The sequence below is a fragment of the Falco punctatus genome (genome assembly GCF_963210335.1).
Source record: "Falco punctatus genome assembly, chromosome: 8".
NCBI classification, from domain to species: Eukaryota; Metazoa; Chordata; class Aves; order Falconiformes; family Falconidae; genus Falco; species Falco punctatus.
In genome coordinates, this window is record NC_137588.1 from 17,761,799 (window position 1) to 17,786,463 (window position 24,665).

At 37.5% G+C, this 24,665-nt stretch overlaps 1 protein-coding gene across 38 annotated transcripts in view; it reads left to right on the forward strand.

Annotated features, from left to right (window-relative positions):
- Window positions 1-24,665, forward strand: part of LOC308068900 (titin-like) — a 240,935-nt gene that overhangs the window by 147,680 nt on the left and 68,590 nt on the right. For all 38 annotated transcript variants that reach the window (XM_080400329.1, XM_080400320.1, XM_080400321.1 and 35 more), the window contains 47 exons: window positions 145-411; window positions 530-669; window positions 1,641-1,767; window positions 2,507-2,649; window positions 3,689-3,812; window positions 4,655-4,921; window positions 5,069-5,166; window positions 5,321-5,489; window positions 5,582-5,848; window positions 5,993-6,259; window positions 6,351-6,629; window positions 6,736-7,144; window positions 7,248-7,372; window positions 7,468-7,734; window positions 8,340-8,609; window positions 8,721-9,023; window positions 9,141-9,443; window positions 9,805-9,992; window positions 10,080-10,194; window positions 10,783-11,067; window positions 11,358-11,509; window positions 11,660-11,807; window positions 11,941-12,118; window positions 12,212-12,333; window positions 12,432-12,719; window positions 12,813-13,109; window positions 13,220-13,406; window positions 13,988-14,103; window positions 14,196-14,495; window positions 14,731-15,030; window positions 15,124-15,229; window positions 16,303-16,499; window positions 16,603-16,908; window positions 17,035-17,313; window positions 17,755-18,054; window positions 18,159-18,461; window positions 18,559-18,933; window positions 19,032-19,334; window positions 19,799-20,098; window positions 20,187-20,483; window positions 20,579-20,863; window positions 20,955-21,248; window positions 21,641-21,940; window positions 22,047-22,355; window positions 22,447-22,637; window positions 23,114-23,543; window positions 24,057-24,365. In XM_080400329.1, the coding sequence (XP_080256455.1) occupies window positions 145-411; window positions 530-669; window positions 1,641-1,767; window positions 2,507-2,649; window positions 3,689-3,812; window positions 4,655-4,921; window positions 5,069-5,166; window positions 5,321-5,489; window positions 5,582-5,848; window positions 5,993-6,259; window positions 6,351-6,629; window positions 6,736-7,144; window positions 7,248-7,372; window positions 7,468-7,734; window positions 8,340-8,609; window positions 8,721-9,023; window positions 9,141-9,443; window positions 9,805-9,992; window positions 10,080-10,194; window positions 10,783-11,067; window positions 11,358-11,509; window positions 11,660-11,807; window positions 11,941-12,118; window positions 12,212-12,333; window positions 12,432-12,719; window positions 12,813-13,109; window positions 13,220-13,406; window positions 13,988-14,103; window positions 14,196-14,495; window positions 14,731-15,030; window positions 15,124-15,229; window positions 16,303-16,499; window positions 16,603-16,908; window positions 17,035-17,313; window positions 17,755-18,054; window positions 18,159-18,461; window positions 18,559-18,933; window positions 19,032-19,334; window positions 19,799-20,098; window positions 20,187-20,483; window positions 20,579-20,863; window positions 20,955-21,248; window positions 21,641-21,940; window positions 22,047-22,355; window positions 22,447-22,637; window positions 23,114-23,543; window positions 24,057-24,365 (11,385 nt within the window). The remainder of the gene's footprint in view (window positions 1-144; window positions 412-529; window positions 670-1,640; window positions 1,768-2,506; window positions 2,650-3,688; window positions 3,813-4,654; window positions 4,922-5,068; window positions 5,167-5,320; window positions 5,490-5,581; window positions 5,849-5,992; window positions 6,260-6,350; window positions 6,630-6,735; window positions 7,145-7,247; window positions 7,373-7,467; window positions 7,735-8,339; window positions 8,610-8,720; window positions 9,024-9,140; window positions 9,444-9,804; window positions 9,993-10,079; window positions 10,195-10,782; window positions 11,068-11,357; window positions 11,510-11,659; window positions 11,808-11,940; window positions 12,119-12,211; window positions 12,334-12,431; window positions 12,720-12,812; window positions 13,110-13,219; window positions 13,407-13,987; window positions 14,104-14,195; window positions 14,496-14,730; window positions 15,031-15,123; window positions 15,230-16,302; window positions 16,500-16,602; window positions 16,909-17,034; window positions 17,314-17,754; window positions 18,055-18,158; window positions 18,462-18,558; window positions 18,934-19,031; window positions 19,335-19,798; window positions 20,099-20,186; window positions 20,484-20,578; window positions 20,864-20,954; window positions 21,249-21,640; window positions 21,941-22,046; window positions 22,356-22,446; window positions 22,638-23,113; window positions 23,544-24,056; window positions 24,366-24,665) is intronic.

Below are 24,665 nucleotides of genomic sequence, written 5' to 3' on the forward strand. Positions count from 1 at the left end.
GCAGTAATATTAGTAATATGCTGAATTGTTTCTTAGATACTTGTTTTCTCATTTTGCAACAGAACTGTGTAATAAGGACTACATTTAATCATTCTTGAAAGACTGAAACTTCAGACTGAAATATATCTTGACTTTTGCTTGCAGAGGGAGACCCTTACTTCACTGGGAAGCTCCAGGATTACACTGCTGTAGAGAAAGATGAAGTAATCTTACAGTGTGAAATCAGCAAACCAGATGCACCAGTGAAATGGATGAAGGATGGCAAACCAATTACTCCATCAAAGAATGTTGTTATTAAGGCTGATGGTAGAAAGAGAATCCTTATCCTCAAGAAAGCTTTGAAGAAAGACATTGGACAGTACACCTGTGACTGTGGTACTGATCAAACCTCTGCTAAACTCAATATTGAAGGTACGGTTATTTTACTGGGCTGCTCTGTAGTAGAGATCTTTTGAGGTCTGAGGTCTGTTAAGAGACTGAGGGAATCAATCGCTTTTTTTTTTTTTTTTTTTTTTTTTTTGCCCTCCAGACCGGGATATTGAGATTGTACGTCCACTATACAGTGTGGAGGTGACTGAGACAGAGACTGCCCGTTTTGATATTGAAATCTCTGAGGAAGGCATCCATGGCAACTGGAAGCTAAAAGGAGAACCCCTGACTGAATCAGCTGTAAGCAAATATTTCAGGATGTTTATTATGTGTGTCTCAACAATTTGCAGGGAGGTAGGGTGTGAGGGAAAAGAATGTGGCTACAGAAACTAAGTGACAACTCCTTTTGGTTTCAGTAAGGGTAACTTTAATAAAAATACTGGGTTTTTTCATTAATAACTTTTTAAATGTAATATAAAGAATTCAAAATTTTATATAACATAGATAAACAATAAATTATTTTACATAAATAAGTACATTCTGTATTTCTAGTCCCTAACAATCATGTATTCAAAGTGCAAATACCTTGTGGAATTCACTTAAGTGTAATGGCATTTAAAAATATGAACTTTGGATATTCTGCGTTTACCTTTAAGTTTTGAGTTATGTTTGGTTTAAATAGATGTAGATCACATTTTCAAACTCTTTTCCACAACTATGACAGCTTAAATTGGTTTAAAATGGTACAAGACTTAATCAAATATTCTTAATTCCTTACTGGAGGTATCTGGAAAATTAAAAAGCAATACAGTCATGACAGGCAATAATTTTGCAACTCTTTGATGCAACAGTATCAATATGAATAATACACAAAGATCAGAAGTTCCATGAAAATCAGTGTCTGGATTAAAAAAAAAAGACCCTTCTCAAGGAAATGACACAGCACAAGCTTAGTAATTTCTAGGTCCCTTAGGTCTCTGACTGGGCTACACATAGGTGTGTTGGCTAGTCAGTCAGCACATGCCATTCGCCAACATGAATGTGTTGCCTCTTGCCCTGTCGTTCTAAGAGGAAGCAGACTGTATTATGCAGAGGCTTTAAAAGAAAAGGCCTATGAATTAAAGTTCATAAGTTACATTGCAAGTGGCACTGGGCCTAAGAGTTGTGAATAGAAGAGAAGGCAATAGATGCACGGTATGAGAAGTGGAGGCTTTTGCAGTGAGGAGCACAAAAAAGATACTGAAAATGTTCTTTCATTTCTCCTTTTACAGGAATGTGAAATCAAGGAGGAAGGCAAAAAGCACTTCCTTACACTGTACAATGTACGCTTAGATCAAGCTGGTGGAGTAGATTTCCAGGCAGCAAATGCCAAATCCGGTGCCCACCTTCGAGTGAAACGTAGGTGTCTTTCAAACTGAAATTAATTAATTACTCATTGCCTCTTTTGAACGGGTGAAGAAATCTCTATACTGTATTGAACCCACAGCAATTCTTTCCAGAAGAGCAACTCAAGAATTAATTAGTCAAGCCATTTTAACTTTTTAGTTAAAGAATGTCCTATATTGTTTTTTTGATCTTGTATAGAGTTTATTCATATAAGAGAAGCAAAAATAAGGAGATGGCCTTGAAGGCTGTTTCATGTTCTTGGCATCATATGTTGTTATGAAATCAAAGTATTACAAGCAAAGGCTTTGCTGCATTGAAGTATCATGTTAACCTGAGAGGATGGGATCACAGTGACATCTGGGGATAGGGTTAAGAGCTTGATAGACAGGGACAGACCACACGGTTGAAGACCACTTGTTTCCCACTCCAATCCTAGCCCTCGCTATTTTGGAAAACACATGCCTTATCTAGCAAGAGGCATGCCAGGCTTGGCAGGGAGACAGATGTACAACAACTTTCCTGCTGACCTTGTTCAATTTAAAGAAACACACTATGCAAATAGGAAATTTTAGGTGACCAGCCCTCCCCCTAAAAACCCAGGGTGGCCTCTTCTATTTAGGGAATGTAAAGAGCAGCATTGCGATGTCTGTCTCTCTTGAAGGAAGCCACCATGGAGATTAGTGCATAAAGGCAGCAGCTCTCTCTTGGGTAGAAGTGACTAATCTGAAAATGATGTCTTCTTCTTACCAAGCTCGAGTAATTGGCTTGCTGAGACCTCTGAAAGATGTAACAGTGACAGCTGGGGAATCAGCAACCTTTGATTGTGAACTATCTTATGAGGGAATCCCAGTCGAGTGGTTCCTGCAAGGAAAAAAACTGGAGCCCAGTGATAAGGTAAAGAAATTAAACTTTATTTTGCCTCATGTTTCCTCTTCCTTTCTCTCTTCAACTCCCGTTTTCCTTCTGTATTTCTCATTTACACTCTGCCAAGAGAATTACTAAAGCACAGTAATGTGGTAGTGCTGCTGTGCCACGTAGCAAATCCTCATTAAATCAAATATATTGTTTTTTCCCCCAGAAATTCCTGTATTCTGGAATACTGCAAGTGTTTATTGTACTAAGAAAAACTAAGTTTCCAAAATCATTACACAGGGAGTTTGTGCCTGGTTCTGTTGGAGACTCAGCCACAGGGGTTCTGAATTATTTTTTGCTCAGGTTAATTGTAATTACAGTGAGAGGGTTTTGAGGTGTGCTATCAGGAAATGCTTTTTTTTTTTCCCTCTGAATGCTGAGTTGCAGTCCAATTCTGCATATAAGGGGATTAAGAGGATTCAAATTCCATTTCAGGCATTTGTTCTGGCTCTCCAGATAACTTTCTGGGCAGATTTGCTTGTCAGGCACTTCTCACTCGCTATTTTTAACCCTTCATCAAGTGCTGGCTCTTAACTGAGATCTGAGCAGCCTGGAATGCAGTCAGTTTAATATTTAAAGTTAATGGTAGGGGAAATTCATAAAAAGCTTTAAATAAACACATTAAGAAACATAAAATATAAATTGATATCACTGGGTTTAAGACTTCTTTTTTATGTACTAGGCCTAAGGGAAATAATGCAAATGAAAATAATAGGAAACCTCAGACAGAAAAACTTGCAAGGAATTACAAGGTCATAAATACCTTTAGAACATGGGGAAATTTAAAATTACAATTTTATGTAAGCAAAAGTACAACACAGAAATAATTCTCAAAATCCTCAAAGCATTTGTGTCTTGAGCTATATCTAGTATACTCAAAAGAAAGTTATCAAAATTTTATATACAATTAAACAACAAAACTCCACAGGTAACCATAAATAGCAATGCTATTTCATTAAATATTTCTTAAATATTTATTGTAGATACTTTAAAAAGTTGGGGTTTTTATGTACTTTATAAGGTTGTGACACGTGCTGAAGGCAGAGTTCACACACTTACTCTTCGAGACGTCAAGTTAACAGATGCAGGAGAAGTATCACTGACAGCAAAAGATTTCAGAACTCAAGCAAATCTTTTTGTGAAAGGTAAGTCAGTTATTTTAATTATACCATAGTCAGTGTTAATGGTCCATTTACGATTCATGCTGGAATATAAACCATATATGAAATTAGTGGGATCATACATGCAATATTGGACTGGTAGATAACCTTCCCGATTAAAAAAGCTACTTAAAATCTTTATGCTTCACAGAAGAGCTGATGAAAGGAGGACATACTGGAAATGTGTGAGATGTGGGAAACAAATCAGTTCATTGGGATTTCCAGGGCTTTATTGCAGACTTGAACACTCAATTGCCCTCAAGATGACCCACCAGTACTGGCCTTTATGGCTCCCAATGGCTTTTTCTGTTCTTTTTAGTATCCAGAATTCTGTGAGAGCACAATTACACCATCAGTCAAGCAACATAACACTGACTGTATACCTGCATGCACTGCTTGCAAGCTGTGTATGGCTAAGTCAAAAAAACTGCACACACTTTAACTAATTCAATAATTCAGGGAGAAATCAAAAAGTAATTCCTTAAGTTCAGTATAACTTCAGAGTCAGTGAGATCATGTGGATATAGTTCAGCTAAAGAAACTGATTTGCAAAGCTTTGTGATGATCTGCAAGTAAAAACCCCACTGAACGAGGATATTGTTCAGTCTAATCTTAAAGTAGGAGGAAAATGAGGAAATTAGCTGAATTAATTGAACATGTCTGGGCATTAAAAAAAAAAAACAAAACTCTTCAGCAGAGATGCCTAAGAGCCTTTTTTATTATTCAGTCAAGGAAAACAAGTAAACGCATTGGGACAGTTCTGTACTAGCAGAAGGCTGGCTACAATTTAGATCTTTTCTATCAAAAATTCTATCTATTTCTTTTAGAACCCCCAGTTGAATTTACTAAACCACTTGAGGACCAGACTGTTGAAGAGGAGGCCACTGCAATACTAGAATGTGAAGTTTCCAGGGAAAATGCAAAAGTTAAATGGTTCAAAAATGGAGAAGAAATCCACAAAACAAAGAAGTATGATATCATTTCTGATGGCAGGATCAGAAAACTCATTATCCGTGGCTGCACACTGGATGATGCAAAAACATATACCTGTGATGCTAAGGATTTTAAGACCTCATGTTTTCTCAATGTGGAACGTGAGTCACTTACCATTTTCTACAAAATGTCTGAATGCTATAAATGTTATGTACTAGTGTCTATGACTGGCAATAGTATCAAAGTCAACAATTTATTCTTCTCTACTGGAGACTTTCCTCTACTATAAATTTTCTTTTCTCTTTTAGCTATTCGTGTTGAGTTCCTGAAACCACTAACTGACCTTGAAGTTAAAGAAAAAGAATCTGCTCGGTTTGAATGTGAAATTTCTCGTCCAGGTATCAAGGTCAGTAATAATACTTTTTAACCTGTGTAACTCGTTGAACTAGAGCTTTTTATAAAAAATTGACAACTTAATTGTGTTGTTACAAAAGAACACACAACTGAAATTATGATGAGTATATTAATATTAATAATGAAGTTTATTTGTTCTAAAACAGGTGAAGTGGTTTAAGGACGGCATTGAAATTAGAAAAGGCAAAAAGTATGACATAATTTCCAAAGGTGCAGAACACATTCTTGTTGTCAGTAAATGCGTCTTTGATGATGAAGCTGAATATGCCTGTGAAGCAAAAACAGCTCGAACTTCAGGCCTACTTACAGTGATAGGTAAGCACAGTGTTTCAGAATGTAATCTATGAACAAGAAAAATTGGTTTTTTTATGAACAACTGTAACTATCTTTTGAAATTCTTGTTGCAGAGGAAGAGGCTGTCTTCACAAAAAATCTTCCTGATCTTGAAGTAAATGAAAATGACACTGTAAAATTGATCTGTGAAGTCTCAAAGCCTAATGCTGAAGTCAGCTGGTTTAAAGGAGATAAGGAGGTACCTGACGGTGGTAGATTTGAACACATTTCTGATGGCCGAAAGAGAATTCTTGTCATACGTAACGCTCATCCTGAAGATGCTGACAAATATACTTGCAAGCTCCCAAGCTCTAGTACAACAGGAAAACTTACTGTGCATGGTAAGAGAGTTACTTTACTGGCCTTGTGTTCAGGAAAAAATATTTAAAGATAAAAAAATCAGGAAGAACACAACTTGGTTGATTATCTTCGGAAGTAAAACTTAAAATAAAATCATATATATCTACAAAAATGTTTTCTTTCAGAACTTGCAGCAGAATTTCTCACCAGACCACAAAATCTTGAGGTGCTTGAAGGAGACAAAGCTGAATTTGTCTGTTCAGTATCCAAAGAGGCAATTACAGTACAGTGGCTGAGGGGTGACACGGTCCTGGAGCCTAGTGATAAGTACAACATCATTTCAGATGGCAAAAAGAGAACACTTGTGGTTCAAGACTCTGTTCTAGGGGATGCAGGAAAGTATACTGTCATGGTTGGTGAAGCTAAAGCTACAGCACGCTTAACAGTGATCGGTAAGCTTTATTTTATCAATGTGCAGGTGCATATTTTGTTGCATTCCTTACACTACATGATGTTCTATTTCTTCTGTTTTCTCAATTTCAGAAAAACTCAGGATTATAACTCCTCTTAAGGACCAAGAAATTAATGAGGGTCAAGAAATTATCTTCAACTGTGAAGTCAATAAAGAAGGTGCTAAAGAGAAGTGGTATAAAAATGATGAGGCGATATTTGATAGTGCAAAATACATTATTGTCCAGAAGGATTTAGTTTACACTCTCAGAATCAGAGATGCACAGTTGAAAGATCAAGCCACCTATACCATCTCACTGTCAAACCAGAGAGGTGAACACGTCAAAAGTTCTGCTGCCTTAACAGTATTAGGTAAATAACTGGCAATGTATTAAAATTATTTCATCATCTTACATTCAATTTCGCATCAGGATCTTGAGGATGTAAATTAATCAGTTTGGGGTTTTTGTCTTAACAGAGGAGGATCTCAGAATTGTTGAGCCCCTTGAAGACATTGAGACCATGGAAAAGAAAACTGTCACATTCTGGTGCAAAGTCAATCGCCTTAATGCAACCCTCAAATGGACAAAGAATGGTGAAGAGATCACATTCAACAAGAGAGTTTTGTACAAAATTGATAAATACAAGCACTCACTCATCATTAAAGACTGTGGGTTTATAGATGAAGGTGAATATACTGTTACTGCTGGACAAGACAAATCTGTTGCAGAGCTTCTCATCACAGAAGCACCAGCAGACTTCATTGAGCACCTCCGCGACCAGACCGTCACTGAATTTGATGATGCTGTCTTTACATGCCAGCTTTCCAAAGAGAAAGCCAGTGTAAGATGGTACAGAAATGGAAGAGAAATAAAAGAAGGCAAAAAGTATGTACACTTTATTATGCTTGTTAATTTGTTAACTGTGTTTGCTTTACTTTCTTGCTTTGTCTGGAAACTAAAATACTGCTTACTTTTCTCCCCCATAAAGATACCAGTTTGAAAAGGATGGAAATCTGCACAGATTAATCATAAAAGACTGTAGACTAGATGATGAGTGTGAATATTCCTGTGGCGTGGATGACAGGAAATCTAGAGCAAGACTTTTTGTTGAAGGTATGTGTAAAATTGAATAGGATTTATTTCTTCATTACTTAGTAATAATAGAAACAATATACAAATAACACCAAACGAATCAACATTTACTTCAGAAATCCCTGTTGAGATCATCCGACCACCACAAGATGTTTATGAAGCTCCTGGTGCAGATGTCATCTTCATGGCTGAGTTGAACAAAGATGGTGTGGAGGTCAAGTGGCTGAGAAACAACATGATTATCATTCAAGGTGACAAACATCAGATGATGAGTGAAGGAAAGGTCCACAGGCTGCAGGTGTGCGAGATAAAGCCCCGTGACCAAGGGGAATACAGATTTATTGCCAAAGATAAGGAAGCTAGAGCTAAGCTTGAATTAGCTGGTAAGTTGCTTGCTTTGTGTTTCTTTTATAAAATCTTAGACTAGTGAATTAACTATTTAACTAAATTGATTTTTATTCTTTAAAAGAGTTGGATTAAAATGAATACACAATCAGGCCGAGACAATTGCAAGTCTGTTAAACTGTATTACAGCAAACATTTTTTATTATACTATGTTGATTCAACTGCTGGTGAAAACATAGGTCACTTCTCAGTGTCTATACCAAAAGCATGAGTTGAGTGTAGAGGCAGAATCTTTTTGTTCAGTCAATGCAGATCTAAAACATGAGAATTATTTGGCCTACTCATTTCAATCATATAAGACTTGTAATTCCTGATTTTTCTATTCTACAGGGTCAGACCAATAAAATACATTAAGTTAATGCTCAAAAAGCAACTCCCTCTTCCCTGATTTTATAGGACACAGTATACACCAACCAGCCTGAGCTTCTTTTTCTAGAGCAATCTAACGAGTATATGAAGGATTTGCTTAGAATTCACATAACAGCTCAGTTTACTTTTCTATGTTAGCTTTTTGCTGATGACGCAAATATATCTATTTTTTTAAAAAATGTAAGTACTTACTTGTCACATTGATCTTCCTTAGCTGCACCTAGAATCAAGACTGGTGATCAAAACCTTGTGGTTGATGTTGGGAAGCCTTTAACTATGACTGTTCCATATGATGCCTACCCAAGAGCAGAAGCCGAATGGTTGAAAGGGGAGGAAAGTCTGCCCACAGCCACTGTTGATACAACAACTGACTGCACTACCTTTAAAATTTATAAAGCAAAGAAATCAGATAAAGGAAGGTACAAGGTTGTACTTCGAAACAAACATGGCCAGGCAGAAGCATTCATCAATGTAGAGGTCATTGGTAAGTACTCCTATTATTAAAATCTTGCTTACGCTTATTTAAGCCAGAGCAGGGAAAAAAAAAAAAAAAAAAAAGATTCAATGCCCTAAAATATTGTCATATTTTTGATAGATGTTCCAGGTCCAGTTAGAAACTTGGAAGTCACTGAAACTTATGATGGTGAAGTTGGCCTTGCCTGGCAAGAACCAGAAAGTGATGGTGGAAGTAAAATAATAGGCTATGTCATTGAAAGACGTGATATCAAGCGTAAGACCTGGGTTATGGTCACTGATCGTGCTGAAAATTGTGAATACACTGTTACTGGACTTCAGAAGGGAGGAGTTGAGTACCTCTTCCGTGTTAGTGCAAGGAACAGAGTTGGTACTGGTGAGCCAGTGGAAACAGAGACCCCTGTGGAAGCTAAGAGCAAATTTGGTGAGTAGAAGTTATGAAAAACTCAGTGTTTGATGACAGTGTAAGAAAACCAGTACAAACTAACAATAGCTAAAACCCACATTTTTTTCCCCTTTTTCTCTGTAAAATAAAATGCAGATGTTCCTGGTCCTCCTCAAAATGTTGAAGTTACCGATGTGAACAGGTTTGGAGCTACACTTACCTGGGAACCACCTGAGTATGATGGAGGATCTCCAGTTACTGGCTATGTTATTGAACTACGTAACAGAGGTTCCATCAAATGGGAGCCAGCTATGACCACTGGAGCCGATGAACTGTCAGCTGTCCTGACTGATGTTGTGGAAAATGAAGAATATTTCTTCAGAGTAAGAGCTCAAAACATGGTTGGAGTTGGCAAACCAAGTCCTGCTACACGTGCAGTAAAAATTATGGACCCTATCAGTAAGTATGCATGCACACTGATTGTGATTGCATTATGTGAGACAGGAACATTTTGGCCGTTTATATATTATGTGTGCAGGAAAGTTCCATTAAGAAACATGTGCTGGAAATACTATGTACATTTAGATTTTTCCTACTTTTGTCCTTCAAACGTATCAGGAGTACTTTGCTACCACTTGGTTCAGTAAGAACTCCAAATATTTTTGCTTTGAAATTAGGATCCAACTTCAGTTTAAAAAACTGGTTTAGAAAAAGCTATGCAAAGGCTTTAAAAAGAGTACTTTAAGGTATAGATGGCTGATATGCAGAACCATACTCCTTTATTAGTTGCAAAAATTTATTTCTCTCAAATTATTTTCAGAGAGACCAAGTCCTCCTATTAACCTTGGTCATTCAGATCAAACTAAGTCATCAGTGCAGCTCACATGGGAACCTCCTCTTGATGATGGAGGAAGTCCAATCTTAGGCTATATTGTTGAAAGGCAAGAAGAAGGAACAGACAAGTGGATTCGCTGTAACCCAAAACTAGTACCAGCTCTTACTTTTAAGGTAAGATACTCCATTCATCAGCAAAGTACTCAAAATGCATAGATCATCTTTAATACAATTTAAGAGATTATCATTTGTGCTTTTTAGGTAACTGGATTGAAACCAGGATCCAGTTATTACTACAGAGTCTCAGCAGAAAATGCAGCCGGTGTGTCTGACCCAGCAGAGGCTATTGGGCCATTAATTGCAGATGATACTTTTGGTAAGCTATATGCTACTTATTAAAGAGAATTAATTAAATAAGACATACAATTAAAGTCCATCTTGTGGATAATATGTATATTTTTCACCAGATTACTGTGATGACAACTGATGACATGAGCCTTAGACCTTTGCGTTTCTGAGCTGTTCCTCCTCCATTATGAATTCTGCAGATAATTAGCTGTACTATTAAGCAGAGAGCTATTAGGTTGCCTGAAGACCAAGGCATGACCTTTTGTCTCCTGATCTAGCTTTATGGGAGGCAGAGAAGACAAAAAAAAACAACAAAAAAACAAAAAAAAAAAACCAACAATTGAAACAATACAATACAAACAAAAAAAAAAAAACCACAACAAAAAAAAGGGTAAATTAGATCTCCTACTTGATAAGCTAAGCTGCCTTATCATTCACATATTTCTAAAAAGCATTTAGCCAAAAGAGTTAGTCAGTGATAAGTAACAGCTAGTCCTAGACAGCTCCGACCTGCAGGTTGAGATATAGTCAGAATCAGCCTCTCCACACAGCTATCATAAGACATATTCAGAACACTTGAAAGTATTTAATTGAATCCATTTTCTACTTTTTCCAGTTGGACCTACAATGGATCTAAGTGCATTTAAAGATGGGCTGGAAGTTATTGTTCCAGAGCCAATCAAGATCCGTGTTCCTATCACTGGCTACCCTGTGCCAACCGCCACATGGTCTTTTGGTGACCAAGTCTTAGAAGAGGGTGATCGTGTAACAATGAAGACCACTGCTTCCTTTGCAGAACTCGTAATTACTCCAAGTGAACGTCCAGACAAGGGAATTTATTCCTTAACATTAGAAAATCCTGTGTCATCTGTTTCAGGAGAAATTGATGTTAATGTTATTGGTAAGTGGACATGTATATATTCTAGCAATATCATTCTATATTTGTCTTGGTAAAATCAGATTAGGTTAATAAAGTGAAATCACAGAACCTTCAGCAAACCATGTCTATTAAAATATAACTAAAAATTAGAAATCCATCCTCCAAAAATCTCTTCTCTGGTTTTCAATATCCAGCTTTGCTGTTTAAGGTAGAATGGCTAAGAAGTGTAAGTCTCCTAGCAGATAGATTCATGGAGATGATCTGTCAAATTCTGATTACAAAATAATTAATACAATTTCGATGATTTCTAGCTCGTCCAAGTGCACCAAGAGAACTTAAAGTTTTAGACATAATCAAGAACACAGTACAGCTGTCATGGGAACCGCCAGAAGATGATGGTGGAAGTCCAGTTACTGGCTATATAATTGAAAAACGTGACGTAAGCCGGAAAACATGGAGCAAAGTAAGTTCATTTTTTCTCATTTCAGTTTTGCTTTCTCATTTCGATTTTCTATATTGCTTCCACATGTGCTACTGTATTTTGTGTCTTATTTTGTTAATAGCATTTTGGAAATAAATTTTAGAAACACATTGGAGCTTTCCTTCTTTTTAGGTTATGGATCATGTTGTCGACCAAGAGTTCACTGTACCTGACCTCATCCAAGGAAAAGAATATTTATTTAGAGTTTCTGCATGCAATAAATGTGGCCCTGGAGAACCTGCATATATTGATGAACCTGTAAATATGTCAGCACCAGCAAGTGAGTCAATCGTTTCATATTGTTGCTGATTTTCTGTTTCTGAAATCTTGCTGGTTTCCTCAAAGTAAGATGTAAAAAGATGTCTTCCTTAGACTGGCTTCTAACACCTCGTTTGTTTTTAATTTCATAATAGCGGTGCCTGATCCACCAGAGAATGTTAAATGGAGAAATCCAACATCAAAAGGAATCTTCCTAACATGGGAGCCTCCCAAATATGATGGTGGAGCCCGCATTAAGGGATATCTGGTAGAAAAATCCCAACGTGGCACAGACAAGTGGGAGATATGTGGGGAGCCAGTTGTTGAAACAAAGTAAGCAATTTAAGATCAGAAGGTATATCCTTTCAACTAACTGTGCCATCCTCACTGCTTTAAATACCTCGATTTTGTTTTCTTAACAAACAGAATGGAAGTAACGAAACTCAAGGAAGGAGAGTGGTATGCGTATCGGGTTAAGGCTTTGAACAGAATAGGAGCTAGCAAGCCAAGTAAGCCAACAGATGATATTCAGGCCATTGATGCAAAAGGTAATTACTTCAATCACTGACTTAAAAGATCTGCTTTACTTTTACCAGTCTTTGAAATACTGTTTCTACAACAATGTTTTTATTCTCTCCTAAATCAGAGGCTCCAGAAATTTTCTTAGATGTGAAGCTTCTTGCTGGACTTACTGTGAAAGCTGGAACTAAAATTGAACTGCCAGCTAAAGTAACTGGAAAGCCTGAGCCCCAGATTACTTGGACCAAGGCTGACAAAATTTTGAGACCTGATGACAGAATCACCATTGAAACCAAACCTAATCATTCTACAGTCACTATTACAGACAGCAAGAGGAGTGATAGTGGAACCTATATTATTGAAGCTGTAAATTCCAGTGGACGTGCTACTGCTGTTGTTGAAGTTAATGTTCTTGGTATACATGTATTTTATGTTGTTTATAAAAATTTTTAGTAATGTACTGAGTTATGCAAGCAGAAGGTTAACATCCACATCTTGTGCTCTACAGATAAACCTGGTCCACCAGCTGCATTTGATGTATCAGAAATCACAAATGAATCCTGCCTTCTGACATGGAATCCTCCACGAGATGATGGGGGTTCTAAAATTACCAACTATGTCCTTGAGAAAAGAGCTACAGACAGTGAAATATGGCACAAGTTGTCATCAACTATTAAGGATACAAAATTCAGAGCTACCAATTTAACTCCTCATAAAGAATATGTGTTCCGAGTCAGTGCTGAGAACATGTATGGTGTTGGGGAGCCAGCACAGTGTAACCCCATCATTGCAAAATATTCATTTGGTTAGTTGATTAAATTAATGTTAAATTCTTACAATATTTTAAGAGAGGGGAAAAACATATGTATGATGGTTTTGTGGTTTTTTTGTTTTTGTTTCAATTTATTTATACAGATCCACCAGGCCCTCCAACCGGTCTCAAGCCTATAGAGGTCACCAAAGACTCAGTCACCTTAACATGGAATGAACCAGATGAAGATGGTGGAAGCCCCATAACTGGCTACTGGGTTGAAAGATACGATCCTGAGCAGGATAAATGGATAAAATGCAATAAAATGCCAGTGAAAGATACAACATTCAAGTAAGGCTATAGTCAGTTCAATCAGAAATGGGTCACAGAGACATAAAAATGTATTGGTAGCCTTTTAAACACATTTTACATTGTGTTTACTATTTTTCCCTTGTTTCCACAAGTTCAGATCCACCTAACATCTGGTGGCACACTTTTTTTTGACAATTAGTTTTAAAGAGCAACATCTTTACAGAAGACTGAATCATTCTTTTTTTTAAAATGTTATGCTTATTAATTTCTGTGCTATTTGATTATTCATAACACCTTCTAAAACAGCAGACATAGCCGTCTCAATTTGGCAAAAGCCTGGTGGCTTTTTTCTCCTGATACTCATATTTACTAACAACTGTGGAACATACATAAATGCAATATGACTTTCAAAACACTGGTTTCTGTGTCGTGGTGCACCATTGTACTGTTGACAATACACCTATTTTGGATGTTCACCATTTCATAAAACAGCATTAGCAGTAATATAAGTATTTTCAGATTTTCCAAGTAAACTGTAGTACAAAGAGTAGAGAGGATAATGTTTTAGGTACCAGTTAACATGTAGGTGTGGTTTAATCAAACTTAATTTTTCTTTCCAGAGTTAAAGGTCTTACAAATAAGAAGAAATACAAGTTCCGTGTCTTGGCAGAGAATCTTGCAGGACCTGGAAAACCAAGCAAGGAAACAGAGCCAATCTTAGTGAAAGACCCAATTGGTATAATAAACACATTTTTAATGTTTTAGTTTAACAACAACAAAAAAATTATTTGTTTTCAGTCATGTAATTAATATTGGACTCCTGTCTAGATCCACCGTGGCCTCCTGGAAAGCCAACTGTGAAAGATGTTGGCAAGACATCATTATTCCTGACCTGGACAAAGCCAGAACATGATGGAGGAGCAAAGATCGAATCTTATGTCATTGAACTATTAAAGACCGGAACAGACGAGTGGGTGAGGGTGGCAGAAGGAGTTCCCACAACAGAACACTTCCTCAAAGGGCTTATGGAGAAGCAAGAATATTCATTCCGTGTAAGAGCTGTGAACAAGGCTGGTGAGAGTGAGCCCAGTGAACCCAGTGACCCTGTGCTGTGCAAGGAGAGGCTCTGTAAGTATTGTTTCAGAATGTGCTGCTACTGCAAATACACAGTTTCTGTCTTTATAAAAGCCCCATGTCTGCGTGTCTCTGTAGTGAACTCTTGGAAGGCTTATGAAATATTAAAATCTGTCCTGCTTCAGCTAAGAAAATACAAAGTTTTAGTAGTTTTGGTGTGTTCCCTGTCTTCTGCAATTTTTGGTGTGAAATACACTAATCTGTTTTACCTTCTTTTTCTATTTTACAGATCCTCCTTCACCACCTCGGTGGCTTGAGGTTATTAATATTACTAAAAACACAGCAGATCTTAAATGGACAGTACCAGAGAAAGATGGGGGTTCCCCAATTACCAACTACATTGTTGAAAAGAGAGATGTAAGGCGGAAAGGCTGGCAGACAGTTGATACGACAGTGAAAGATACCAAGTACACAGTGAGCCCACTGACTGAGGGCTCATTGTATGTCTTCCGTGTGGCTGCTGAAAATGCCATTGGACAGAGTGACTATTGTGAAATCGAGGATTCGGTGCTTGCTAAAGATACTTTCAGTAAGTTTCAGATTTGCTTACTGAGTGATCAGTAGAAACAGTTCACATGTAATGGATTCCTATTCTTCTAATTTGTGTATTTTTTTTCTTTAGCAACCCCTGGACCTCCATATGCTCTTACAATAGTTGAAGTCACAAAAGGTCACGTTGATTTGAAATGGGAACCACCTAAGAATGATGGTGGCAGACCAATTCAAAGGTAAAGTAATTTTAAGTTTCTGTAGTGTTTCCTGTAGATTAAGATCTTTTATGAGTGATGACATTTCTGTCAAAATGTTTAAATTTTAAATGAACACATTTTATATGAAAAAGAGATGAATGAATGTAAAAGAGAAGCCATACGATCAACATAATTAAGGGTTTGATTTTAAAATGTGGAAATTATGCAAATATAAATAACCCAATGTGCATGAATAATGAATGTATGTCAACATCCTCAAACATCATCTAATAAAATCAGATTAAATTGAACTGCATATAAAACAGGGAAAAAAATAAGGTATCCAGTCTCCAGTTCCTCCAGAGCTGTAGCCAGTTAGGCCCATCTACCACTTAATATTGTTACATTTTCCTTCTGCCTTAGTTTCTCATTCAAATGGTATGACTTAAAGTGAAGGCTCATCACTTTTCTGTTCATTCTTTTTATTACACTTTTCAAGCAAACTGGTTTATTCCTTTGGGTTGCTTCTAACTTGTCCTTTTCTTTGGTTTCTAAAGTACCAGTCCTCTGAAATTCACCTTGAATGCCAGTTAGATTTTTCCTCTTTATATTTTCACTCTTCCTTTCCTTCCCAATCACAGTAAACATATCTTAAACAGACAACTACAGAGGTCTCCCTGCAGCAACATAAGTCACTTAATTCACCTTACTTTCCCACAGTCTACCATAGGCAGAATTTTGACAGCTGAGTAACTCACAGATAATACCTAAAAATACTTTCAGTGGACTAACCACTGAGATCCAAACTAGCAAAGATACAAGCATAGCTTTGAGGTTCTTTTTCTTCTGCAGCTCTCTAAAACCTAAGAACATAGCAGAAGTTCAGGAACTGGCTTTCAGAATTGGCTCTATCAGTAATGTCAGCCCCATTACATCCAAGACCTACCAGGACTACGTGGCTGATGTGTGAAGTTCATTGAATCTGTCACCCGTGACTCTCTACTTTTCCATTGGCCAAACTATTCTCATCCCTATTTATCTACTCTATTGAGCAAGAAGTCTGAAGTGTTCATGTTTCAAGTGCCTGACAGTATTTTCCCCAATTTATTCAGATACGTTATTGAAAAGAAAGAAAAACTCGCCACTCGCTGGGTAAAAGCTGGAAAGACAGCTGGTCCAGATTGCAATTTCAGAGTGACTGATGTTATTGAAGGTACAGATGTACAGTTCCAGGTTCGTGCAGAAAATGAAGCTGGCTGTGGTCATCCCAGTGAACCAACCGACCTCATTCATATTGAAGATCCAACAAGTAAGTAGCAGTATAATATACAGTGTATGGATTACAGAAGCAGTGTACTGTGTAGAACAGATATTCTGGAGAAAAATGACACAACTCTTTTCCATTCCTGCAGGTCCTCCTTCACCTCCTCAGGATTTACATGTCACAGATGCAGGTCGAAAACACATTTGCATTGCATGGAAACCACCTGAGAAGAACGGTGGAAGCCCTATTATTGGGTATAATGTTGAGATGTGCGAAGCAGGAACAGAAAAATGGATGCGAATCAATTCTCGCCCAATAAAAGATCTAAAATGTAAAGTGGAGGAAGGTGTTGTTCCAGACAAGGAATATGTGCTGAGAGTCAGAGCTGTCAATGCTGTTGGAGCTAGTGAGCCATCAGACATCTCAGAAAAAGTTGTTGCCAAGGACCCAGACTGTAAGAATAGATTCCTTTCTTTTTTTTTCTTTTTTTTTTTTTTTTTTTTTTGGGGGGGGGATCTGCATAACTGAAAAAAGAATGGTGTTTGGCAACTTTCTATTAATATTATACTTACTTTTACAGGTAATCCAACCATTGATCTAAAAACTCGTGACATTGTTGTTGTTAAAGGACAGAAATTAAGTATCCCTGTACCCTTCAGAGCTGTTCCATCCCCAACTATAACATGGCACAAAGACGGCAAAGAGTTGAAAGCTGGTGACAGAACAACAATGAAGAGTGACTACACCTCTGCATTGCTTGAAGTCATGGACAGTGTTCATGCTGATGCTGGTGTTTATACTATCACATTGGAAAACAAGCTGGCATCAACAACTGGCTCAGTCAATGTCAAAGTCATCGGTAAGTAGGCTTCTTCCATTCTGAGAAATATACTTATCCTCATTTGAGCCCTACAGCTGAAAGAAGAAAGGACTCGAAAAATCCATTTTCTGCCATGTGAAGGAATCACTTCAATTCAGACACATGTAGATCGCCATAAAGGCATTAATCTTACAAAATCCCACCAAAAAAACACTTTACCCCAAGTTGGTCTAACTAGTCAGTGACTGCTCAAAGCCCAATTATTGTGAGTAGTCATCATATAAATATGAAAAACCTGTAAGAATTCTGAATACTTTTCACCTTTAGGATCATAAATTCATACATATGCCGTGTAGCCAACATTTGTGGGTTTTGGTTTGCTTTCTGCAAAGCAAAAAAATGCAGTATAATTTCATATTTGTAGGAATACAGTTTCCCATCTATTTAGTTAACTAATTTTATTATTCTTATTTAAAACAGGTCCACCTGGACAGTGTAAAGACATTAAGGCAAGCGAAGTAACTAAGAATTCTTGCAAAGTATCCTGGGAACCTCCAGACTTTGATGGTGGTACTCCTATTCTGCATTATGTTCTGGAACGCAGAGAAGCTGGTCGTAGAACATATATCCCAGTCATGTCTGGTGAAAATAAGCTTTCATGGCAAGTCAAAGATCTTATCCCTAATTGTGAATATTATTTCCGTGTTAAAGCTGTCAATAAGATTGGAGGAGGTGAATATCTTGAACTAAGAAACCCAATCATTGCAGAAGACCCAAAACGTAAGGTTTTTTTCACTACTAACTGATCTAGGAACTTGAATTTTAACTCAAATCTTCATACTTTTTTTTTCTCATATTATCCCTCTTCTTCTACTCTTCCACAGAGCCTCCAGATCCTCCTGTTGACCTTGAGGTTCATAATCCAACATCAAAATCAGTAACACTTACGTGGAAACCACCCCTGTTTGATGGTGGAAGCAAGATTATGGGCTATATAATAGAAAAGCTTGCTAAGGGCAAAGAGAGGTGGGAGAGATGCAATGACTATCTGGTACCTCTATTAACTTATCCAGTGAAAGGTCTTGAGGAAGGAAAGGAATATCAGTTTCGTGTTCGTGCTGAGAATGCTGCTGGCATTAGTGAGCCTTCTCGAATTACTCCTTTTGTGAAAGCTGTGGATCCTATCGGTATGCATTGCTCATTTGATTGTTTGTAGTAATTGCCATACATCCTCAAACATATTGGAAGGTTCTACTCTGCATTTATCATTCTGTGTTATTACAGAGGCTCCAAAGGTCTTTCTTGCTGCAAACCTACAGTCGGGCCTTGAGGTGAAGAGAGGTGATGAGATCATACTTGAGGCACATATTTCAGGGTCACCTTATCCATCTATCACTTGGCTGAGGAATGATGAAGTTGTCAGACCAGAGGAAATAAAAAAGAGAGCAACAACGTATACAAGGAAGAAGAAGGGTGAAGCTGAAGAAGAGAAACCTTTCCAGCTTTCACTGCCAGAACGTATGAGTGTTGACAACCACAAAGAAGGAGAGTCTGTACTATCAATCCGTGACTCCATCAGAGCTGACCATGGCACATTTACAATTAAAGTGGAAAATGATCATGGTGTTGCAAAAGCCTCATGTGAAGTTAATGTGTTAGGTATGTAATGAGTGTCCTCAAGAACACCTAGTTGTTCAGAGTATTGGGTAAGAAGCAGACAAGATGAGTACTCACCATTTTTCTTGCTTTATTAACAGATACACCTGGGCCTCCAGTCAACTTTGTATTTGAAGATGTGAGGAAAAATTCTGTCATTTGCAAATGGGAACCTCCCCTTGATGATGGTGGAAGCGAAATCCTAAACTATGTACTGGAAAAGAAAGACAATACAAAAGCTGAAATGGGCTGGGTGACTGTCAGCTCAACACTCAGGCATTGCAAATTCCATGTAACAAAACTGATTGAAGGAAAAGAATATCTCTTCCGTGTATTTGCTGAAAATAGAGTTGGACCAGGACCACCATGTGTTTCAAAACCAATGACAGCAAAAGATCCTTTCTGTAAGTTTTAATTTTGAAATACAACTTTTTCAGAAAACCAGTCTAAAAGCTACACAGACTCTTAGAATACTTAGCCTTCATGTATGTGAACGTTTCCCAGAAGAAACTTGAGCAATGTAATTATTATTTCTTGCACATTTTAAACCACTGAAATAAAGGGAGATATTGAAAACGTACTAATTTCAGTAGGAAAGAAATAAGAATGACAGTCACTGTGATAAAACTTTACACTTACAACACCTGAATAGTGACATTCTCTGTGTTCAGTAAATTAATATCCTTACCAAAAGAGAGAACCACTGCAAGTCTGATAACTGCAGTTAGGAATCAGTTTCCAAGAGAGAGAGTGTAGGAGAACTATGAATGACTTAAAACTAGTAGTCGCTCATATCTTAGTTCTCTCTTAGCTTTGAGGAAGCTCTGAGGAAGACAGCAATGATGACAAAATTACTTCTTTTTTTCAGCTCCACCAGATCCACCTAATAAGCCTGATGTGCAAGATGTTACCAGCAACAGTATGTTGGTTAAATGGAATGAACCAAAAGACAACGGCAGCCCGATCATAGGATATTGGATTGAAAAACGTGAAATTAATAGTACTCATTGGGCTCGGGTCAACAGGAACCTTGTGAATGCTCTAGAAATAAAAGTTGAAGGACTGTTGGAAGGTTTAACCTACATCTTTAGAGTATGTGCTGAAAATGCAGCTGGCCCTGGTAAATTTAGTCCGCCATCAGATCCAAAAACTGCGCAGGACCCAATAAGTAAGTAGCTTAGGAGAAGCTAAAAGCAGACAGGTGACAGAATAGGATTCATAGCCTTTAACTTTGATTTACACCTATTTATTTATAGTGCCACCTGGTCCACCGATTCCAAGGGTTGCTGATACAAGCTCAACTTCTATTGAGTTAGAGTGGGAACCTCCTGCATATAATGGTGGTGGAGATATCACTGGTTACCATGTATACAAACAGCTGGTGGGAGTCAATGAGTGGTCACGTTGCACAGAGAAGCCCATTAAAGTTCGACAGTATACTGTTAAAGAAGTCAGAGAAGGTGCAGACTATAAACTCCGTGTTACTGCACTTAATGCCGCTGGTGAAGGACCACCTGGTGAAACTGAACCCACAACAGTTGCAGAACCTAAAGGTATTGCAATTGTGTTATTTTCAAGAAATGTCCAGCTGTTTAAAAAGTAATTTTCAATCTCTCCCTTGAACTAATGAACTGTTTCTCTTTTGCAGAGCCTCCCACTGTCGAGCTGGATGTTTCTGTCAAAGCAGGCATTCAGATCATGGCTGGGCAAACTATTAAAATTCCTGCTACTGTGACAGGACGTCCTACTCCCACCATTGAATGGGCTGTGGAGGAGGGTGAATTAGACAAAGATAGAGTTGTTATTGAAAATGTTGGCACAAAGTCTGAGTTAACCATTAAGAATGCACTGAGAAAAGACCATGGAAGATACGTAATTACTGCTACCAATAGCAGTGGTTCCAAATCTGCAGGAACCAGAGTAGAAGTATTTGGTAAGAAAAATATTTTCTGAAATCAACTGAGCATTTCTTTTGGTGAGATAATCTTCAGACTTTATCCCATTTGTTTGATTTTGTTTTTCAGATGTTCCTGGGCCAGTCCTTGACCTAAAGCCAGTGGTCACAAACAGAAAGATGTGTTTGCTTAACTGGTCTGATCCTGAAGATGATGGTGGCAGTGATATCATAGGCTTCATTGTTGAACGGAAGGATGCCAAAATGCATACGTGGAGACTAGCTGTAGACACAGAGAGATCTAAATGTGATATTACTGGTCTGGTTGAAGGGCAGGAATATAAATTCCGTGTTAGCGCCAAGAATAAGTTTGGTACTGGTCCACCTGTTGAAATAGGACCCATCCTTGCAGTTGATCCATTAGGTATGACTAATTTTATGGAATTTTTTAAAACAATTTTTAATTATACGTTATTAAACCAGTATTGTGTGGATTGCTTTCTATACAGAAAATGTACTTTTCTACTACCTGGATAAGGCATCTGCCTTAGATGAATTACTTCAGTCAGATCTCTGAATCAGTTTTGTAAAACTATTATGGTTCTTTATGTAACAAAATACTGATGTCTACTGAGACATTACTTGTTACCTTTTTATCCACATACTTGAGAAACTATACTATCCATAACCTTACTCAACTACTTTGCATACAAAGGCTGTGGCTTTAAAAAGTCAGAACTACTGTATTCTTATGATTTAAAATTCTGTAACTTTCAAAATGTGGGGTTTTTTATTATGATTTGTGTATGTTAATAGGTCCTCCAACAGCACCTGAGAGGTTCATGTACACAGAGAGGACAAAGTCAACCATTACACTTGATTGGAAGCCTCCACGTAGTGATGGTGGCAGTCCTGTCTTAGGATATATCGTTGAGAAGAGGAGACATGATTCAAAAGATTATGAACGAGTTAATGCAAGGCTGTGTCCAAAAACATCTCTTCTTGTTGAAAACCTTGATGAACTTCATATGTATGAATTCCGTGTCAAAGCTGTCAATGCTATTGGAGAAAGTGAACCATCATTGCCCCTCAATGTAGTTATACAAGATGACGAAGGTATATCTGCTGTAAAGAAAACCACACAATCATCTCCAGCGCACTGCAAGGCAATTTCTGTCTTTAATCTGCATCTTCACTCTGTCATTTTTCTTCTTGTTTTCAGTACCTCCAACTGTGACATTACGCCTGGCTGTGAGAGGAGATACTATCAAAGTGAAGGCAGGAGAACCAGTTAATATTCCTGCTGATGTGACAGGTCTGCCAATGCCAAAGATTGAATGGGACAAGAATGAAGTTTTAATTGACCAAACATCCAGTGCACTTAAGATAACCAAGGAAGAAGTATCTAGAAGTGAGGCAAAAACTGAACTTATCCTGCCTGCAACAGTGAGGGACGATAAAGGCACTTACACTGTGAGAGCTTCCAATCGTCTTGGCACGGCATTTCGCAATGTGCATGTTGAAGTGTATGGTAAGGATGTGACATTTTAATAAAACGACAGCTAATTAAATGCTTTCGCCTTTTTCTTAATGTAATTCTGTGCTCTGTTGCTTTCATACAGATCGTCCTTCCCCACCAAGAAATCTTGCTGTTTCTGATGTTAAAGCAGAATCATGCTATTTAACATGGGATGCGCCACTTGATAATGGTGGTAGTGAAATTACCCATTACATTATTGAGAAACGTGATGCTAGTAGGAAGAAATCTGAGTGGGAAGAAGTCTCCAAAAGTGCTGTTGAGAGAAGATTTGGGGTAATTCATGAAATATCTTTATTATGTACTATAGTATGCATAAAAAATAACAATAGTACACATCTAATGAAAACTGCTACTTGCATAAATGCCTGTGCTTGTACTCCATTTAGACTCCAGAATTACTGGATGAATGTTGCCCATCTATGTATGTGTGTCTGCCTCATGACAAAGCAAAAGAAATTGTTCTCTTTTGCTACTTAATCTCAGCTGAGTTTAGAACACATCTTCCTTTCTGTTTCCCAGCATTATTCATAACTTTACCAACTGCAAAAACAAACGACATTTTTATTTGTGTTTGATCCTGTACATGTGAAATAAGAAAGTCCCTAGGGCATTACATACAGCTGTGTAGTATGTAAACATAGGTATGTCAATGAGATTCCAAGACAGAATTTTGAGTGAAAACCACTGCATAACTCCAAATAAGTTTATTCTGAAAGTATCCAAGGATTGATTTAAATCTTATTTTTCAGGTATGGAATCTTGAAACAGATGGAAAATATCAATTTAGAGTCCGGGCTGTAAACAAATATGGAATAAGTGATGAATGCCTCTCAGAAAAAGTTGTTATTAAGGACGCCTATGGCCTTCCTGGACCTCCTGGAAAGCCAAAAATTTTGGACCGCACCAGATCATCAATGCGGGTAACTTGGGAGCCTCCTTTGAACAATGGTGGCAGCCCAATTACTGGCTATTGGTTAGAGAAGAGAGAGGTGGGAGGTGTCTACTGGTCACGTGTTAACAGGGCTCCAGTAACAAAACCAGCAGTAAAAGGTCTAGAGTACACTGTGCTTCGTTTGGCCGAAGGTGTTGAATACCAGTTTAGAGTTATGGCTGAAAATCTTGCTGGAATCGGCCCTCCCAGTGAACCATCAGATCCTGCTTTAGCAGCAGATCCCATATGTAAGTATATCATTTGTATGACTATTTTAAAGGACTATATCACACCAGAACCAAAATGTGCTACTACTATTTATATTGATTTTATTGCAATTAATCCAATGCTTCATTTTCACTAAACCAAAAGGAATATATTGACATAAAGTAGTTTCCTGATTTACTAGTTTTCACTGATTTAAAAATAATGAGCTTTAATTCAGTTTTTTTACTTCTTTTATGAACCTTAAACTGCCATTATATGAATGAAAAAATGGCCAAATAAACTTGAGTACAGAGTCAGATTTTCATGTTATTGTTTTTTTTATCATTAAAAAGCTCAATCTTTATGCCTTGTACTTAAGTATCCCTTAAGAACATATGTAATATATGTAATTAAGTATGCATGCTCTAGGATTATACGCTCTCTGTGTATGACAGAAGAAAATGAAAATACTTGCATTCTTCTAGAAACTATTAAAAAAAAATACATGCAGGCACTAACTGTCAGGTAATTTTTACTTGCTCTTGTTTTAAAAGTTGTGCCTGGTCCACCGTCTTGCCCAGAGGTCAAAGACAAAACCAAATCATCTGTAGCTCTTGCATGGAAGCCTCCACAAAAGGATGGTGGTAGTCCTATAAAAGGATATATTGTTGAAATGCAAGATGAAGGTAGTACTGACTGGAAGAAGGTGAATGAAGGAGACAAACTCTTTCCTACTTGTGAATGTGTTATTCCCAACTTGAAAGAGCTTAGAAAATACCGATTTAGGGTGAAAGCTGTAAATGCTGCTGGAGAATCAGAACCAAGTCCTGCGACATCAGAAATACCTGTCCAAGATATTCTAGGTAAGTGTTCTGGGGATTAATTTAGGTATTTATATCTAAATGCCATCTACTGCTGGGAATGTTCAAGCAGGATGCCAAGCAAGCCAAAATCAAAACAGAACAGTTATGTAAAAATATAACAAAATATTGACACACATTTTTTAAAGTGTTATGATGACCATTACCAGGGCTGGATCCATTAGAAAACTGATGACCACCTGCAGTCATACTAAGGAAATAATGTATATTTTATGAAGAAATGACAACAAATTTTTTTCTATCCGTATACTCCCCAGCTTCCTTTTTGCACACCCAACCTTT